Source organism: Emericellopsis atlantica (assembly GCF_019669845.1).
Source record: "Emericellopsis atlantica unplaced genomic scaffold F5Z01scaffold_5, whole genome shotgun sequence".
In the NCBI taxonomy this organism is placed as follows: domain Eukaryota; kingdom Fungi; phylum Ascomycota; class Sordariomycetes; order Hypocreales; family Bionectriaceae; genus Emericellopsis; species Emericellopsis atlantica.
In genome coordinates, this window is record NW_025764707.1 from 210,253 (window position 1) to 229,158 (window position 18,906).

General features: G+C 54.2%; 5 protein-coding genes across 5 annotated transcripts; 2 read left to right on the top strand and 3 right to left on the bottom strand.

The window, feature by feature from the left end:
• Positions 1-510: 510 nt before the first annotated feature.
• F5Z01DRAFT_647383 (ATP synthase gamma chain) lies at positions 511-2,030 on the top strand. The gene is made up of 4 exons (XM_046262979.1): positions 511-741; positions 877-1,463; positions 1,533-1,666; positions 1,722-2,030. The coding sequence occupies exons 1-4, from the start codon at positions 686-688 to the stop codon at positions 1,848-1,850; spliced, it is 906 nt and encodes a 301-aa protein (XP_046120935.1). The 5' UTR covers positions 511-685; the 3' UTR covers positions 1,851-2,030.
• A 148-nt stretch (positions 2,031-2,178) lies between these two features.
• Positions 2,179-8,488, bottom strand: F5Z01DRAFT_679750 (Sec1-like protein; the record flags this gene model as incomplete). The annotated part of the gene is made up of 8 exons (XM_046265552.1): positions 2,179-5,182; positions 5,267-5,652; positions 5,819-5,930; positions 6,136-6,195; positions 6,296-6,410; positions 6,456-8,042; positions 8,141-8,336; positions 8,411-8,488. 8 exons carry the CDS (start codon positions 8,486-8,488, stop codon positions 2,179-2,181), a joined length of 5,538 nt encoding a protein of 1,845 aa, XP_046120936.1.
• A 644-nt stretch (positions 8,489-9,132) lies between these two features.
• On the bottom strand, positions 9,133-9,749 carry F5Z01DRAFT_633788 (ubiquitin-conjugating enzyme/RWD-like protein; the record flags this gene model as incomplete). The annotated part of the gene is made up of 3 exons (XM_046261986.1): positions 9,133-9,401; positions 9,469-9,634; positions 9,702-9,749. 3 exons carry the CDS (start codon positions 9,747-9,749, stop codon positions 9,133-9,135), a joined length of 483 nt encoding a protein of 160 aa, XP_046120937.1.
• A 1,238-nt stretch (positions 9,750-10,987) lies between these two features.
• On the bottom strand, positions 10,988-15,464 carry F5Z01DRAFT_633789 (uncharacterized protein; the record flags this gene model as incomplete). Its single annotated transcript, XM_046261987.1, has 3 exons — positions 10,988-15,083; positions 15,141-15,365; positions 15,406-15,464. The coding sequence occupies 3 exons, from the start codon at positions 15,462-15,464 to the stop codon at positions 10,988-10,990; spliced, it is 4,380 nt and encodes a 1,459-aa protein (XP_046120938.1).
• Positions 15,465-17,237: 1,773 nt separating this feature from the next.
• F5Z01DRAFT_671463 (uncharacterized protein) lies at positions 17,238-18,659 on the top strand (the record flags this gene model as incomplete). The annotated part of the gene is made up of 2 exons (XM_046264700.1): positions 17,238-17,337; positions 18,019-18,659. 2 exons carry the CDS (start codon positions 17,238-17,240, stop codon positions 18,657-18,659), a joined length of 741 nt encoding a protein of 246 aa, XP_046120939.1.
• Between the last annotated feature and the right edge of the window lie 247 nt (positions 18,660-18,906).

Below are 18,906 nucleotides of genomic sequence, written 5' to 3' on the forward strand. Positions count from 1 at the left end.
GCCAGCGTTGGAATCTCGTGTGAGTTGCTTGCCTATGTAGGTCGCAAAAGAATAATAATAATGAGGGAAGATCTGAAATGGGCCGGAGAATTAAGGCACAGCGGGCGAGGCAGAGGTTCTAATAATCTGGAATCTTGGGTGAGGCTACCCTTTTAGACGGCGCGTGCTTCCGAGGGAAGGGGCCACTCAGCACGAATCTGCCTACGCCGCAGGATTGGCTGCGACCTCCAAGCTGTGGGCCCGTGTCCGATTCAGTTCCATCATGACAGGACAAAGGAAGAGCTGCAGCCATTTTGATGGGTGCTTCGATGGCGGCTCTCAAAATGGAATTATTTAGAAACATGTAGGCAGAGTAATCTGGTAGCGAAAGTCCGTAATCATGAACCAAAATGGATTGTGCTGTCCGCAGCACGCGCGAGTAGGATCCTCATGCCCCAGCTCATACGCGGCCCAGATCGGAGCCGCCTTTGGGAGCGCCTCGCAAAGAGACGCCTCACGTGATCCTGAGCAACCCGGGAATTTCCCGGGAAAATGGCACCTCAGGAAAACCACCTCTAGCGACCGGGGACAGCAGCACCATCCTCACCTTACGAAACGTCACTCCCATCAATTGATCTCGCGTATCAATTGAGCCACCGCTGGCAGAGGCTCGATTTTCTTCCACCTCATCTCTACAAACGCCACCATGCTGTCCCGCACGGCTCGTCCAGCTCTCCGCGCTGCGGCTGCGGTGCCCACTCGGTAAGTCGGACGGACAAGAATTTGCTTGCCGAGTCAGATGCGACCGACCAACAGGAGGAACTGCGACCGCGCATTCAGGATCAGGGCAAATTCGGAACGGCTGAGTAGGAACAATGCTGATGGACGTGTTTCCAGGGCCGCTGCTGCTCCCGCCGGTGTCGCTGGCTACGCGACTCTCCGCGAGATTAACGACCGCCTCAAGTCGATGAACAACATGAAGAAGATCACCAACACCATGAAGGTCGTCGCCTCCACCAAGCTCACTCGCGCTAGCCGTGCCATGGAGGAGTCGCGCAAGTACGGCGAGACCTCGCAGGAGGTTTTTGAGGCCGCCGAGACCAAGGTCCCCGAGGCTGAGGAGAAGAAGTCCCTCATCATCGTCTGCTCGTCCGACCGTGGTCTCTGCGGTGGTATTCACTCTGGTCTCTCTCGTCGCATCCGCAAGCTCTTTGCCGAGGAGGGTTCTTCCGACCTCGTTGTCATTGGCGAGAAGTGCCGTGCTCAGCTGTCGAGGTCCAACCCCCAGTCTCTCCAGCTCACCTTCGCTGGTGTCGGCCGCAACGTCCCCACCTTTGCCGATGCCCAGGCCATCGCCGACCAGGTCGCTCTCCTCCCTACCGAGTACACCGACGTCAAGATCCTGTACAACAAGTTCATCAACGCCACCAGCTACGAGCCTACCTTCATTGAGGCATTTTCCGAGGACGCCATCACCCAGTCTCGTAAGTGAATCGAGGATCGAGAGGCAAAAGGTCGTCTTGGTAGCAGTCATCTCTAACAGCTCTGTGTAGCCAACTTCTCCGCCTTCGAGGTCGAGGAGGAGTCCCTCTCCAACCTCCGCGAGTACTCCCTCGCCAACTCCCTGTACTGGGCTCTTGCCGAGGGCCACGCTTGCGAGATGTCTTCCCGTCGAAACGCCATGGACGTGAGTGAAATTGTCCCTCCTCTGATTACGTGGGAAACGACTGACAATGATCCAGAACGCCACCAAGAACGCCGGTGAGATGATCAACAAGCTCCAGATCCAGTACAACCGCTCCCGACAGGCCGTCATTACCAACGAGCTCGTCGAGATTATCACTGGTGCCACCGCGTCGGCGGACATGTAAAGCTCGAGCAATGTGCGAATTGAGCGGGCAGCTGCAGGAATAGAACCTCTTTTCCTTTGTACAAATCTACTTTACCCCGGCGTCCCACCGTGTTCGCCACAATGTAACAGAGACATCGTCAAATTCCCTAGTACGGCATGCATCGTGCAATTCAGATTTTTGGACATGAGAAATTTCGTAATGTCATTTCATTACGATCTAGTGATATGCAAGCCTCAACCCAATTGTGCACTTAGGCCTGGGATCAAACCACCATTCCCAAACACCAAACAACCATGAAGCAAATCGCTAAGCAGCTACTATATACACGGAGGAATGGTACAGTACCTCAGGTCTCGGCATAGCTAACTGGCTTTGCACGTCGGAACTTGTTGGGAGTCGAGCTCTCGCTGTTCAGCTCCTCTGGTCCGGGCACACTGGGATTTTCTTTCTCATATGCGCTCCGCAGCTCAGAAGCCTCTTGGTCCCATTTCTCGCAGAGCTGATTGTGCTTCTGCATGGCCTCGGCATGGAGACGTTTGCTCTCGGCGATCTGCTCTTCAAATGGCTCGCGCTCGTCTGGCGATGTCGCCTTCCACATCTTGGCTAACTTCATCCGGACCTCGTTGCCAATGGAGCGAGTCTTGCCTGGTTTGCGATTCGTCTCGCACTTTGCCTTCACCTCATCGTAGTGTTGCCTGCTGTACAGGCTGAAGGCAGTCACGGCGCCCTTGGGAGGAGCCACAGGCCGCTCTCCAATCTTGGAGCGGACATGAGCCCAAACATCCAGCTCGTAAGATTCCAAACGAGCCCGGCGTGGATCAAGAGCCGATTGATTCCGCTTGTGAAGGAGTAGTGAGTCTTTGGGGAGGACCAGTGGCGTCGGCACCTCAATCGGACCAAGCATTTCCTCCAGGACCTCAGAAGCAGCTCGCAGACCCGACAGGTACGCTCCGTGCACTGTAGCAGGATGTGTGCCGATGGTATGCTCGCCGGCAAAGAACAAATTGCCAATGGGCCGGGCCATGGCGTCGTAATCGCCTGGTTTCATACCAGGGGCAGCTGATGAGTAGCTGCCCCTGGCAAAGCGATCAGAGCCCCATCTGGTCACCACAGCTTCAACAGGATATGGCACGTCGTTGCCAAAGATACTGCGTAGGACATTGGTAGCTTCCCAGACCAAAGAGGCATTGTCCGTACACTCAGTCTTGAAACCAGCTTTGCCTGCCATCAGCGCAACGAGACACGGCAAACCCGTAGTATGCGTGACATTGAACCATTGGAAAAAGCGGCCGCGGTTGTATTCGTAATGTTGCTGGGCGGTGCTGCTACGGGCAGGGGCATTTTGAAGAACGCCAAAAATGTCTCGATCAGCGTCCCAAAAGATCTTGTTGTACACCAGCACGACCTTGTTCAAGATCCCGAACCCAAGCCTATCGATGACGCCCTGCTTCCACGAGGGCAATGGAGGTTCAAATTTGATAGTGTTTCGCTTGAGGACACCGAGTGGTATTGTGCAAACAACACTGTCAGCCTCCACAACGGTCCCATCTTCGCACACGATTGTGGCGTAGCCTTCCTGAGGATCAGCACTGTTGTACTTGATTGATTCAACAGGGTGCTGCATCCTGGTATCGAGTGGAGTTGGGCATTGCAGTAATCCACGGGCGACACTCTGATATCCACCAACGACCATTGTGTGTGCCCCTTCCCATTCATTGCCAGCGTCAATGTCCCAGAGAGGGAGGCTGAGCAGATGAAGGCTGGTTGCGTTACTGTACTCAAGATTGGCGATATGCCAGTTGAGAAGTCTCAGATCCAGAGGACTCAGGTCCAAAAAGTTCTGGTATTGCGTTATTGTGTGGTCGAGAACGGAGCCAAGTGTGGCATCATCCTCTTGAGCAGCGGCTGTCAAGTCAATGCTGTCGTTCTCGTGAGAACCAGCCTTGACTTTCCACCCCATCATCTTTGCCTTCTCTGTAGCTTTTAGTGTTGCGGCAACACCAGGCTGCATGTGGACGCGCCCAGTCACCCTGTCAGAGGAGACGGGCACCATGTTCACCTTATCCGGCACGCTCTGCTTTGAGATGGGTAATGCATGGGGTAACGCGGCGGCTGCCTTCTCGGCCTGCATGATCGTCCGGCTGCCGTCGCCAGGACTGTCACGTCCCTCCTCGATGAGGTCACTGTTGCCCTCAATGAGTTTGGAGGGCTGTGACAGGTGCTTGAACTCGCTCACCCTGTCCAAGCAGTCGTTGTAGAGCTGTTCAGCCTGTTGATCCCGATCTATGTCGACCGCCTTCCCATTACTGTCGTAAATCGTCGTGTCAGGCGTGAGCGCACGATACGACAGGCCAAGCTGAGCTCTGACCAAAACATTCACCGGGTTGCCTCTGTCGAATCCGGTGATGATCATGCCGCCCATCTCAGCTGTATGCCGCTTGTTGGCAAAAGCCGGATTGTTTTGCTCTGGACGTGTTTTTAACTCTCGAGAATACACTCGACCGCCGACCCGGCTTCGGCCTTCGATCACAACCACGCGAGGTGGCTCCTCCCCACGGTCATGGAAGCGATCAGCATATTGTTTGAAAAGACACTCCAGCTGGCGGGCACAACTAAGGCCCGAGAAGCCAGCCCCGATCACAGCGACAGTCTTGGCCTTCTTGGCCGGGGGTTCCCCGGTGAAAGAACGGCCTGAACTGGGGATGTCCACACAACCAAAGTTGATGTGACCCCTCCGAAGAAGCCAATCATAGCACACACTTGCAGCATCGAACCAACGAGCATTGGCGCATCCTATGGCAGCCTTGCGCGTCACGCCTGTGCGAGGGTTTTTTAACCATAGACGCAAAATGCCGTTGCGGATATTGAGGTACGTCGTTACTTGAGCGTGTGAAATGTGATGTCGGAACAAAAGATACTCCTCGGGATGTAGAGCATATGGATTGAGTCTCGACGTCTCGGCAGCCCAAATGCATTCAGAGGCATATTGCTGTGAGGAAATATCGGTAGGGATCGATGATTTTGCGCGGACGTTGAAGGCGAGGCGGTCGATGTCGTGGTGGTACGACGGGCGGTACGTGGTGGTCGGGGTTTGAGAAGCGTCCTCGCGGCTCTCTTCATCGTCACCGCCGTCATCCTCCTCCTCCTCCTCCTCCTCCTCCTCCTCCCGATGATCCTCAGCGCCCTCTGCATCTACAGGGGTTGTAGCCTTGCTGGAGATGTCTGACGGCACCGAAGATATATCTGAAATATCCGAATAAGACGACCCGAATGAGTCTACGACACCGTCGACCGAGTTCTGGGGTGCGATATCGTTGTTGTGCGAATTGTCACCTTCCTCGTCTTCGTTGCTATACTTGGTCAGACTCAGAAGCTCACCTTCCGCGAGCGGCACCATCATGTAGTGAACAGGAGTAACCTGGGGCCAAACTCACCCGCTGATATCCATGGCTGATGAGACCATCCCCAGAGCCTCATCGTCCTCTCCGCCGTCTACATCATCGAACCCCACGTCGTCCATGTCCTCGTCACTATCGATATTCACGGATCGGATGTCGGACAATGCATCGACGTCGACTTCCGAGAGCACAGACGATGCCGAGCTGTGAGGCGATGATGCCCGGATATGGCGCGCATGGCTGTCTGAGGATGGCATTGGACTCGTAGGGTGAGCCGCGTGATGATGGTTCGAATTTGCGGTGGAGCAATTTGCCTTCCAGACACGAGCGTTCTCATCGGTCGTACCGAGGCCCTCATATGTATGATCTGGGGCTGTTGCCGCCATCGGAAGAAACGTAGGTCGTAATGGACGACGTCTTGTCTAGCGTGGCACGATATAAGACGTGCGATGATATCGTGAAACTCAATCAGAGCGCGCCACGCCGGGATATTATGGGTACAAGCGCAAACGATCTATCGTCAACGATCGATGCATTGTTCGACAGAGAATAGACCTTATTCCATGCCTCTAATATAAGTCAGTGAACTGCATTGATCGTATGATGCCTCATAACATATGGCTGATGGTTTCGTTGGCTGCTGCTGTTGCTGACCCTTGGCACAGAGTAAGTCAATTCCTCGGCGATGCAGGAGCACAAACTCTTTGTTGGCAAGTGGGTGTCCCTTTTTTCTTCGAAAGCGAGAGGGAATATTTGGAGGATATATTTGAATTATACTGGGTATGGAAGGAGATGGTATAGACCGACACTGGGGGCTTCCATTGGCCACCCCTCAAAGCTGGCGATGCTGAAGGCGTCGTCGAGTCGCTAGTCACGTGCAAAACTAAGTCCTGACTGAGAGCCACTTCCAGAATTCCGACTCCGTCGATTCGGATTCAATGTTACATCCCAACGGCAACATGATCCTTGTTAAACTCAATGTCAACCTTAATTATTGGGTATAACACGGCCGGTTTCTGTCACTGCATCCAGTTCATCGACAGAGCATGTCGCCTTGAAGCTCACGCCGAAGCGACCGGCTGCTCTTTCGCGAAGGAGCCTGTCTCGAGGGCTGCATCCATCATTCGGTTTCCGCTAATGATCGAGGTTGTACATATGACGATGTTTCGCCGGCCTGACACTGCGTTAATAGTGGGCACGGGATCATACATGGCTTTCGACTTACTCTCTTCCTGCTTCGCGATGAAGCGCAGGGCAGCAATCTCAGTGAACGTGATACCACCCACGAAAACCACGAACATCGTCTGCCGGCTCCCGTTTCCAGACAACAAAGCTCGCGCTTTGACGGCCTTGTCCTCGCCTTTCTGGTGCTCGTAGAAAGTTTGTCCGCGAACATGCTTCACTGCATCGTCGAATCCATGCCAGCCCTGCGAACCTACGCCCGAGGCCACACCGCCAGACCCGCCGCCAGTGCCACCCTTTGTCGCGTTCAATAAGTACTGCTTCTGAAGGACACACTGTACAAGTCGGATAGACAGCGGAGCGTAGCCGCTATAGACGTAGGCCACGTCATTCGGGTCGTCCTCCTGTACCTCGTCCACGATGAGCCGCAGCTGTTTACGTAGATACGAGTAGTTGGTCTTGGTTCCATTGCCATTGCCTGCCACGGGTATCATGTTGGCAAGTGACGATGATCGCGACAAGAAGAGTTGCAGCTTCTCCAGGTTGTTCAGCGTCAGCAGATGCTGATGCCCATATCCTTGCAGGATCAACCTTCGAAAATGGTCAAAGTCCCGAGGCTTGATACCTCCCGATATGCACGAGTAGATGCAGAGTAGCCTCAGGATTTCGCGGAGAGGTGCATTCCGCGCCACTAGTTCTTCGATACGCTCCAACTGCGTAGAGGGATCTGCACCAGCCGCGAGGTTCTGCTGTACCTCGAGCAATCCTCTGAACTGATCGCTGCGTGTATGCTTGATAATCTCTTCTACCAGGCCTGTATGAATGCGCGCGCTCCGGTGTTCCTGTTGATATGCCGGGAGCTGCCCGACAAATTCCTTGAGCTCCGCGATACTCTTTTGCTTATGCTTTCCCTCGTAGTCCGACTGCATCTCAGCTAGCCGGCGAGCAACTTTGTTTAGCAATGAACCGACAATGGCGAAATTGGCGTCGCGCAATTGATCGTATAGATTGTCGCTCGAATCGAGTTGGACGGTTTGCTGGCGGGCTTGTGACGTTGTTGCAGAGGACTGGGCCTGCGCTCCAACAATGGTTGTGTCGACCTTGGTCTGGTTGTTCTGGATTTTGAAGACTTCGTCGATGAGACCTTCGTATGTAAGTTGCGTGAGCAATGGCGTCACGAAATCGACCTCACGATCAATGATAATGACACCTTCGTTCGTTGTACTCGGTGTCAGTCCCGCCCGACTGGCCTCGGTTGAGTCTTCGCCAGCGAGAGCCTCCTGTCGCATGCGCACAAGCAGATCAGCAACTCGCTTGGCGTTGTCTCCTTTGCCTATTATCCGCGGGAACAGCCCGTGGCTGGTCTGTATGTCCATGAGGGCCTTTGCCACGAGGAAATTCGGCGTAATGTCTTTCGAGAGATATAGATCTTGGAAGGCGTCGTCCAATTCGAGTGACAAGACATCCTTCTCCAGGGGAAAGAAAGAAAGCGGCAGCTCTGACACGTTGACATCACCTAGGACGCCAGCCTCCTCGAGCAACTGATCGGATACGAGTGTTCGTCGTGGAACCCAGAAGATGTGAAACTCGTGGCCGATCTGACTTTCGCGTCGCACCCGCTTTATTTGAGCTACAATGAGCGTCAGCAACGCAGCTCGACACTCGAGCTCGCATGCCGTGGTGGATTCGTGAAGCTACGGCGGTTGAGTGTCGATGTGGGCGACTGACCTGCTATCGTCTCTGCATGACGCCCGCATTCTCCTCGCGCGATGAACACCACGTTGCTCTGTGTTGAGTCGACATTGTCGTTCTCGAGGACGAAAAACTTATCGACGCCGTATTCCTGGAGTGTCGAGACCTTGACGATGGTCCCAACCGGACCGACGAGGCTGCGATCAAGGACCACATTCTTCTTACCCCGGACCTAGACAAGCGAGCGTGAGATTAGCTGAGACGTACACGAAAGCGCGAACGGGAGCGAGAGAGAGCCTTACGTACACCCTCGAGCAAGTAAAGCAGGTCCTTGCGAGCCTTGTTGCGCAATTGATCGATACTGAACTCTGTGCGTGGAGCCATGACGGCTCACCGCAGGCAGAGGTTGAGTCAATGGGACGGCCAGCGGGCTAAGAGATTCGTTGTGAGCGTTGAGCGGTGAAGATGCTGGAGGTAGGCATCGGAGCTGCTCCAGTCGTTGGAGCTCAGGTTAAGGTTCGTCGAACGGGCTGCGGGGCGTGATGAACCGCCCGGGCGCCGACCGATCACTCCCCCACCCCTGCCTGCACAATGCTCGACTTGGCGACGTCATTCGCTACATGTACCTTATAGTGCTATGGATGGTGGAGGTGATCGCCATTCTTCACTTGGGTTAGACGTGTGGTCTTTGTAACGAACATGCAAGAGAGTTGAATGATTTGCGCTTCCTTGGACGATGCTAGATTCCTTCAGGAATTAGCAAGCAGAAATATGCTCTTAGAAATGGCAGTGCTTAGTTCCCCTCTTCGCCTTGACGCGGCTCATGGTCCATATGTTCGCGATCAAGGCGTAGGATGCCGCGTCGCATTATACAGAAAGCAATACCAATACGCCGTTCTTCTGACTAGAGCCGTGATCTCTGCACGAGGCTGGCCGACACATTGCCATACCAGATCACTCCAGTTCGACCTAATATTCCACTATCGCCGCAATCGCCATAGCAAACGCAATTTGATGTTACTCTCCGCTCAAACAGTGTTATCATCATACAAGAATTGGATATCCCTCGGTCTCGATTTGTTCATCTTGACGAATTGCTCATCGCCTTCGGGGCGCTCGTTCTTGTTGTTGCTGGTCAACATGCTCTGGATGCTCATGCAGACGCTTTGCGCACTTTGCACGGGGCTCCAGCCTTGGCTGCCAAGGAGATCGAGGCAAATGATGCCATTTGAGTAGACGTGAGGGTGCATGGGGATCGGTCGGTCGGGGCGGTTTTCGAACGTCACTTCGGGTGGTTCTTGACACGGACGTCAGTTGCTCAGTCTCGAAATTACGGGAGGACAGGTGGTGCAGATTGTAAGTACCTATCGGATATGCTTTCGGGAATCTGAATCGCAGCCGGTAGACTTGGTCTTTGTATAAGGGATTGTCGTCCAGGACGCGGATGTCGAGCAGCCAGTCGCTGTTGTCGGCTTCACTCTCCCCAGACGAGACCAGCTCAATCCCGGGAGGAAGCCCATCGTTGTGAATCTAACACGCGACGTGTGAGCAGTTGTTTGATACGCGTATCAAAAGTGCCGAGGGTCGTCTTGCGCACTTTACCCAGCTCCTTCATCAAACGCCGACCACTCATGCCTGCCGACATGATGTCGTGCTAACCCGATGGTGAAGGTGATGTTGCCGTCTTATACGTAGGTCAGAGCAGTGGATGGTCGAATGCACTGGTGGCGCGCTAGACTGCGAGCGACGTCGTCTCAAATGAAACTAGCAGATTGGCAGCCGTACGATAGTCAATTCTTTTGTAATGGATCGATGGCGCGTTTGGAGGAATAAAAGTCAAAGATATGTGAACATGAATGGGAACGGGTCGGTGCCTCGTGAAGACATGGAGCTGCATTCAGGTCTATTGGGACTCACTGGGACGCATGAACGGAGGTAGTTGCCCCGCAAACACGGACCCCACCAATGTCGCACTGAGCTTGTCACCATAACAATAAGGGACCTTCAGGTATTCTGCCTCACGCCATGATACTGAATCAGGTTCATGACTTAAGGACTAACTGAAGCCACTGTATGATTGCAGCTTAGATTTTACTTTACCAGGTAAGATAGGTAGGCTTAGGCCGCTAAGTTGGCAACCACCTCTCGGGGTTTCGGTACTAGCAGTGTTTTCAGAAGCCCTGCTGATGGACTCCATGTCATGCTTGCAAGTTGCGGACCTCGACTTGTTGAAGTTGGCACTATTTACTCATCTACCTCTCAGTATTGTGAGATCAAGTGCGACGTTACGCGCAGTCGCTATTAGTGGTTACTCCCTCACGGCAGTGTATAGCAGAAACTTTGTGTCACCCGAGGGTCGATAAGTAGCGTGAAGATGTGCGTACGATCTGCCCTGATACTGGAATGCTGGACACCTCGCCTGTTTTGGAACCCTTCCGGAGTCTTCGTGTGCTTGCTTCGGTGACACCAGAATCAAGCTTCAGGGGTTCAGTAACGTTGTCCTTGTGCATTGCACTACCTTACATGGTCGCTGTCCCTTGGTCCAAGTACCGCTCGCTCATATCACGACACCGACATCAGGACAAGAGAGGTTTATGGAAATTGAAATTATGTCCAGAATGTGATCGAGCTATCTCGACAACCATTGCCTCCAACTCCTGGGCATGTACTCCAGATAGTATTCCTAAAACAAGCCATATCTTCATGTCAAACTGCCCTCGCAGACTCCATCAATGCGACGAAGATGAAACGTAAAAAAAAAATTGGTATCATGAAGCAAGAAGTGGTATCATGATGTTATAATATGGCAAAAACAAGAGCAAACAGAAATGTGCAAAGCAAAAGATTGGTGGCCATGTAATGGAGAGCGCCCAGCAGGAACCCTCACTGTCGTGGAGTTTCGCGAAGGTAGCCTCTGGAGCTTTGATTTTGGAGACCCATGTACATGGCACTCTCGCGTCGGCCGCGGTTCCCAACACCGTGTGTCTGATCTTGCACGGCCAGTTTTGAGCTGTTCTCTGGGTACGGTTGCTGATGGTATTGCACACGGTCATAAGCTGCAGACTGGTTCCGGGGCGGGAAGGCACTGTGTGTAGCTGACTGGGGAGGCGCGCCGTACATTGCGTCGTACCCGCCGCGAGGAGCCCGTAGCCCAGGGTCTTGCTGCTGGGCGTGGTACCTCTGCTCATAGCTGTGGCCTTGACTGAGAGGAGGCGTCGGCGACTCGCGGGCTGGGTTCAGGCTCGACAGTGGCGGGGTCGGCGTTGACCTTTGATAGTCGCGTGTGTGATCAATGCGTGGCTGGCGATGGGGCGAAGGCGTGCCAGATGACGTCGATGGTCTCGCGAGAGCTGGTGGCTCGAAACGTGACGAGGTATCCTGGCTACTCGGCTCCGACCCTGAGTTTGGCAGCTCGTACTGCTCAGGCGGAATGCCAAACACGGCTTCGTAGTGCTGCATCATGGTCGCAAAAACAGGTGCTGGTACGTTCAAGGTTGGCGAGAACACAATGCCCACATTACGCGCCGTCATTCTGTTGACGTCGGAATTGTTGATGATTTTGATGAGGAAAGCCAAAAGGTACTTGAGTAGAGTCGCGTTGGGAAGGGGAAGCATCTGCGCCAACTCCCGCAGGGCACCCAACTTCTGTGCACGATCAGGGATGGCGTTTGTCTGCTCGAATTCCGGCGCAAGATTGCTTGTCAAGATCGATGTTGGGAGTTCTCGCAGGTATAGTTTTAGCAAGGATGCTATGGCGTGGATGTCGTAAAACTGCTCGTCCGTGAGCAGGTTAATGTCGCCTTCCGTATTGAAGCGCTCGTGAAGCTGACGGATCACCAAATTAGATCCGCTCAGTCGGAAGATACCCTCTTCCAGCACGGCGTCCTTGGCATCGAGGTACTGGATACAACGGTAGACGACAGACGGTAGCGGTACATTCACATCGGACGGCGGGCAAAACCGAACCGCTTCGGCCAACTGCGCGCCAAAGACGTGGCGGACTGGCGTCTGGGCATGATAATGCCCTGATGGCGGTGTCGAGCTGTGAAGGTCGCCCACGCCTGGGATCGAATCCTGCCCGTCCGAGTTAGAGCGCATCTTGGGCCCAAAGCCAAAGAAACTACGCTTTCGAGCCTTCTTCTCCTCGTACGTAGGGGCAGTCAGGCCGGATTTGTTGCCCCATGCAGCTGTGTCTGATATTGGCTGTGGGTCTTTTGGTCCAGAGATGATCTTGACCTGAGAGCTCATCGTGTCGCCTGCCAGCTGCGAGCTTTCACCAGGACCGGCCGACGGCTTGAGGCGGCCTGCCAAACTATTCGAGGGTGCATCTCCAGGCTGAACTGCGTCATATCGCACCCCCACGAGGGCATCTGAGTCAGCCGCATGGTGGTTCGATTTGGCCTGGCTACCGCTTCCCTTCTTGCTCTTGTTTCCTTGCCGTCCCGAAGAAGATTTTGAGGCCCCGTTCGATTTCTTATCGTGGCCGTCATCGTCGTCGCGACCAAAGTCGATCCATTGTAGTAAGGCATCAACCCACAAGTCGCGCTCGCGGTCGTTTTCTGCACACAACACGTGCTTGACGTGCGTATTCGAGTCCTTCTTCTTAGGCTCCAGAATGAGGAAGGCATGCCGATATTGACTCTCCGAATCCTCAGCGTTTCCGCTCTGACTGGGCGACTGGCTTTCGCCACCTTGATTTTGCTGCTTGCCAATCTGCGCGCCCTGAAGCTTGATTGTGCCAAGGTGGGCGCCGCCGGGCGTTTCATAGTACTTGAGTAGAGGCCCGTCAAGTAGAAAGAACCTCGACTTCCAGCCGCCAAAGTTCTTCCCGCGCTTGGTCAGGTAACCGCTGCGGATTGGTCGCCCATCGGGCCCAATCATATGAGAACTTCCTTCGACACTGCCATTTACAGAGCCGCCCATCTCGTCGGTGTTGGGTGGCAGCGTATTTGTCGATATGTACTTGCACAAGTCCAGTGCTGTAGCAAGGTCAAAGGGGGTATTGAGTACTTCATCCATGTAGTGGTCCAGTGCCGCCCGGCGCGCGTCCACCTTTGCGGGCGCATGGCCGACAAAGAGCGACCGGTCAGGAGTGACGGCAGTAAACGCAGCACATTGCTTGAGTCTGCTGTCGAGCTTGAGTAGCGAAGCCGAGTCTTTCTCGACGCGCCACAATTCGCCGCCGTCCGATCTCGAGATGATGGCCAAAGTAAAGACGGGATCCTCTTCTAGCTGCGTCAAGGACATGAGACTGGCGCGCGATGGTTTCATCCGCGACGACGCCACTTGCATAGTGATAGAGGGAAGAGCATTGGGCGGCAACAGAAGATCGGGATATTCTTCAGTTGTCAGTCCTTTATATATTTGTGTTCTTTCGACTGGACTGTCGCGACTCCTGGTCGAGTTCGTTGAGGGCCCTGTCTCTCTCGAAAGAGCCGCAACGGGCTTTGGTCCCTTGGTCACGGTGTCCCCATGGCCGGCCGCGGGTGTCGCAAGAGGCGTGTTTGGTGGGAGCGGTATCGGTGCTCGCGGTGGTCGTGGCGACAGCGGCGCTGCTGGGTAGTTGCCCATTGTCCGTGGCGATAGAGGCGGCGACTGAAGAGTAGACCCCTTGGCCGTTGCACCGGGTCTCGGGCTCGCGGGAAGCCCTGGGCTCATAAGAGGCGGCATCATGAGCTCCCTACTATGCTCGCTCCCTGATAAGACCGCGTCAAGGGATGCGGTGCCAGCTTCTTGTGTGATGATATGAGGCGCTCCGGGAACAATAGGGGGCGATGGCTCGACAGGCGACGCGGGCTTGCTTGTGCTGCTCTTCTTTGATGCGCTTCTCGCCTCGGCTTCTTTCCAGGCACGTATCTCCCGGTCCCTGTCATCTTCTGCGCGTGTTCGCCTGCGGCCTCGTTTCTGGCCTAGTTCGCCCACTTCGAGAATGTCGTCGAGATCCGAGTCTGTGTCATCGTCGATTGCGTTCTCGTGGGCGATATGCTGCTGTAGCTGTAAGGGTGCGGGCGGCGCTTTTCTAGGTGGAACCGGGAAACTCGAGATACCCTCATCCACTTGTGGTGTTGCTCCCACTACAGACACACTGGGAGGTGATCGGTTGGGCGGGTTCGGTGGCGGGCCCCTCGGTGGATCTGGCGGCAGTCCACGAGATGGTGGTAGAGCGCTCGTGTAGTGCAGCCCATGGGGCTGTTGCTGTTCGGCTTTTTGCTTGCGTATTTGCTCGGCCGCTCTCTCATCAGCGTCGGGATCATATTGGCCGTAAGCGTGCTCCTGAGGGATTGGCATCGCCTCGGCTGGCTCCGCCATAATCATGTCCGTCGTGAATCCGCCCAGTGGAGGTGATGTTGGGTACGGCGCAAGGACAGTGTTGATAGGAGACATATTCTGAATTGGCGAGTCTGTCGTTGGGGATTCCGTTTGGTTGTTGAACACCTCCGTGGCCCGTTTGACATCGATTTGTGGTAAGCTGGGGCCAGATAGAATCTGCGAATCTTGTCGTCCCATATCGGCTCCTGCTGGTGCTGGGCCCGACAAGGCTTGCTTCAATTTGGCCCTGTATCTTTCCTTTTCCTTGAGGGCACGTTCGAGGTCCTTATTCAGGCCAAGGATCATGGCTCTTTGCTTATCCACAAGTCGCCAGAGCTGGCTGTTCTGTTGAGCTTGCGAGTGCTTGTCCTTCAAGAGACTTTGTATGACCGCCTCGGCACTCCCAGCCTTGGTCACAAGAGCAGCCACGTCCGAAGACGCATACGACGCATCCTGTCCCCCATTCTGTGTTGACGGAGCTTGCGACGATATTGCCGAAATAGCAGAATCGATCGAGTTCTTCCGGGTCAGTTCCGCGTCCAATGCACTCTTCGTTGCGGCGACTGGACCAGCCATTGCCGGCTTGACAGGTCTAGCCTGTGATTTCGAAGTCGAACTCAAGTGGCTGGTCGAGGCGGGGGAATCATCGGGATGAGTGGATGGCGGTAGTCTGCGAGAACTCGGTCAGATACAATATGCCAATGTCAAATATGATGTAGCGACTAACCTAGGACTCGACTCAGGGCTGGGTGCGGTGGAAGAGTCGCTGTAGAACGTGGTCTGCCTGGCAGCTGGCGATTGTGGTTCTCTCTTCATGGGCGAGCTCACGGCTCGTACGTAAGGAGCGCGAGGTGAGTTATTGTCATATACTGGGCTCAGACTCGTCGGCGACGTCACGCTTCGGGGGCTGCCTGTTGCCAAAGGACTAGGTGTCGACCGTTGTGGATATCTTCTGCAATGACGGGTGGGTGAGTAAGATGCCACTAACTGACAATAGGAGGGTACAGATGTCACACGACAGGAGCGCCTGCACAACGGGACCGTGCGGCATGAATGTGAGCAACGATCCGGAAGACCAGAGCAGCTTGCATATAGCAACTGGATACGGGGTACGGAGTGCGCAATGGGAGTAAAGCAGAAAAGACGGGGTATGTCAAGCGCGAACCCATGTGAAACGCATCCGGCGCAGGACCTCGGACATACACGCGCCTTGTGGCAGGAGGACAAGAAAATGTGCAATGCTTACTGTTGTGCTGGAAAAGCCGGGGAGGGGAGCTCTGCATTCGAAGTCGAGGCTGTAGTGTTCACCGAGCGGACGACGGTAGGGCTGTCGTTGAGGAAGCTGGGTTGGCTACTGCTATTCGGATACGGATTCGACGCATTGCGAGGCGAGGTTGAAGTTAGAAGATGCGATGGCATCTTCGATCAGCCTCTCCAGAGATCACTGGAGGCTGTGATGAGTGGCTTGCCGGTCCCTGTACTCCGGGTCGTTGGCGGCATCGAATAGGAGAGAACGAAATATGGATATCTCAGGTGGTGCTGTAGCCTGTCCCTGGTTGGGGACCGTCACCCCTTGTCAGTGGGGTCGAGCCGGCAGAGACCCAAGCAACGAGCAGGTCTTGATACAGCAGACAATGAAAGCAAGCTTTTGACGCCGTGAGCGAGGTCCCAAGTCGACGAGGAAAGACGTTGCGCGGGCTAGTCGTCGAGATGTGTCGACCTGAGTAATTAGTTCCCGCGTGCGGTTGTGCAGAGCCAGTCTTAGCCAGAGTCCGATGACCAGCAGATAGACAAGACGGTGCCCAGACCAGACTGGGATTGGCAATGCTTCGGGCTAGGATCAGGGGGAAGAGTGATATCCTGGATTGCAGGAGTCAGGATGGACCTAATTAGAGTGGATGGGCCAGGCCGCATCATCTGAGCCATCTGCCGGAGCGCTGGTGCCCCATACAAATTTCCAGCGCGCGAATCAGCGAGTCAACAGCCTGGACTTTACAGTCCTTTTCCCAAGGTGGTTTTGTCGGGTCCAGTCGTGGTCAAAAAGCAGGTTAATTACTTTAGTAAGTAATTACCTGGTATTTAACAAGACCCGCTAGATAACATTGTCCAGAGCAATTCTCTTTTCTTTGCGCTGCATTTTCAAGCTTACTAATTACATAGTAGGCAACATCAACTGCTGTGATAGAAGCCTAGGAGGGACACTTCCTGGCATTCTAATTAGACCACCTTACCTCAGGTACATTGCCAGCCCAGCTTCCGAGGCCGTCAATAACACGAACGCAGTCGATCACATAGCCCGTTGAAGCATCCTGCATGAGCTAACTTGGAAGGTGAGATTAGGGTCGCCCAAAATTGACAGTGACATAGGGGCGGCTCAGTAACTTCAGTCAACGTTCGATGGATTCCTCCTAACCGCCGATATAACTCGCGCTTAGACATTCTTCTTCGGATGCAGTTAATGTAAACCAGCCCGTGCCAGCCATTGTGCTGTCTCACTTCAACCAACCGTTTGACCGTAACAGGTATTCCCCTGTAAGTCCAGGAACTACTGATAATCAATAACGAGCCCTGGACAAGCGGTGTGGAATGCTCTCCACAATCATCACTCACGACGATACAAACGCCATCTCGCGAGGCATGGGGCCGTGATAGAGATGTCGTGGGTAATATTTATTTGGCGCGTACTCCTTACGATCTACAGCTGAAACTGGATATCAACCCCGTATCAGCGCCGTCGGTGCTGCAGCTGCGTGTGTGTACCTGGATTTGCTGCAATGCTGAAACTTGACATTGCATCTGCCCACAGGCAAGAACAGCGATCGCAATGGAGGCTGCATCTGCACCCCACCAGATGGTTATCGAGGCCCCTGCTGCCGCAAGCATTATGCCCCTTGGATTACATTTAGCCGCCGAAGGACTAATATGTACGGAGTACGGAGTAAGATTCGAGGCATGAGCAGCAGCTCCGAATGTGGTGGAATCGTACATCCGAGACTGGTATAGCACGGGCATAATTAGAGACTGACGAGATCCGGGCACTGAATGGCGCACGGATTCATGTCTATCAAAGCTTCAGGCCGTGTACCAAAAGTAATGTATCATAATTAGGAGACAACATTGCTCTACGTATCCGTGCTTTGGTCACTTCCTGTCCAATTGTGGACAAAAACCCAATCTACAGGGCATTCCCCTGCTCGCAGGAGGCTGTGAAATACTGCACTAGCAGGAAAACGCCAACCTCGCTAACTAAAGTGGTAGCTTTCCATCACCAATATCTGCGATGCAAATCTTGGAAATCATGCATGTGCCCAACGTCAAGCACAACGTCATACCACCCCCCACCTTGAGGTCGTCGTGACCATGCCATAATACCAAGCAACCGCTCCGGTCTACCTCCTGATTCTCAAAGTTCTGGCGCGTAAATACTCTCGCATCTGATTCCATCAGCTTGTCTGCTCCGATTGTTAGAAACGACTGAGCCACACGCGAGGTCAAAACCGCCATCGCCCACCAAACCTGTGAAAGGTCGCTGAGCATCTCATCATGGGTTAGTACATACTTGCGCACTCATCGCCGGCTTCGCTCCAAAGACTAACCATCTTCAGCCCTTCGCGAGCGTCACGGCACGAAGAAGCGACTCTACTTGGGTCACCCAGAACCCGACGTCGCCGTTGTGCGCAAATCGGTCACTCGCTTCGTCCCACCACCTCCTCCACCTCCGGTCTACTACGAGCCTCTGCCACCACCACCGCCTCGCGAGCCAACACCTCCCCCTCCACCACCGCCTCCTCCTGCTCTCCCAGTCCCGGAACCAGAGCCATGCATCCCAGAGCCACCACCTCCTCCCCCTCCGCCCCCGAGGGAGCCTACGCCGGATCCCATAGATGTCATTTCTGTCGACATTGACCCGACGCCGGTGCGCAAGCCAAAGAAGAAGAAGTCGCGCTCCAAATCCAGGTCGCGCGACAGACGGGAATCCTTTGAGCGAGAGGTGTACATTGAGCGCGATCGCTTTGTTCCAGTCCCATACCCCGTTCGCGAGGAACCGCAGTACGAGACGTTCCGCTACGTGGATGCGCCTAGACGACATGCGCCACAAAGAATCGAGTACCGCGAGGAGCCTCCACGGCGGATGATTGAAGACGAGACCCGAATTCACATCACTGATACAGAGAGGGAGAGGGAGAGAGAGAGGAGCCACGATCATTATTATGATTCATACGATGACCGATATAGGAGATACTGATTTTTTATTTGCACGATTATGAATAATGAAAGCAATGCAGTTTTTTGTTTGATTTCAGTTGGAATAGCTGGGGCTTGTTGAACATGAATTACAACACATCCGCTTCGTTCGCTTTTCTAGTTGTACGCTGCGCCAGCAACTGAGCTTCGCGCGAGACTCGATCACATAATATCTTTCAGACCGGTCTTCGCTGACTGCAACTTTGGTATCTCTAATAATCCAAATCCTAGGAACCAAAACGCTCTAG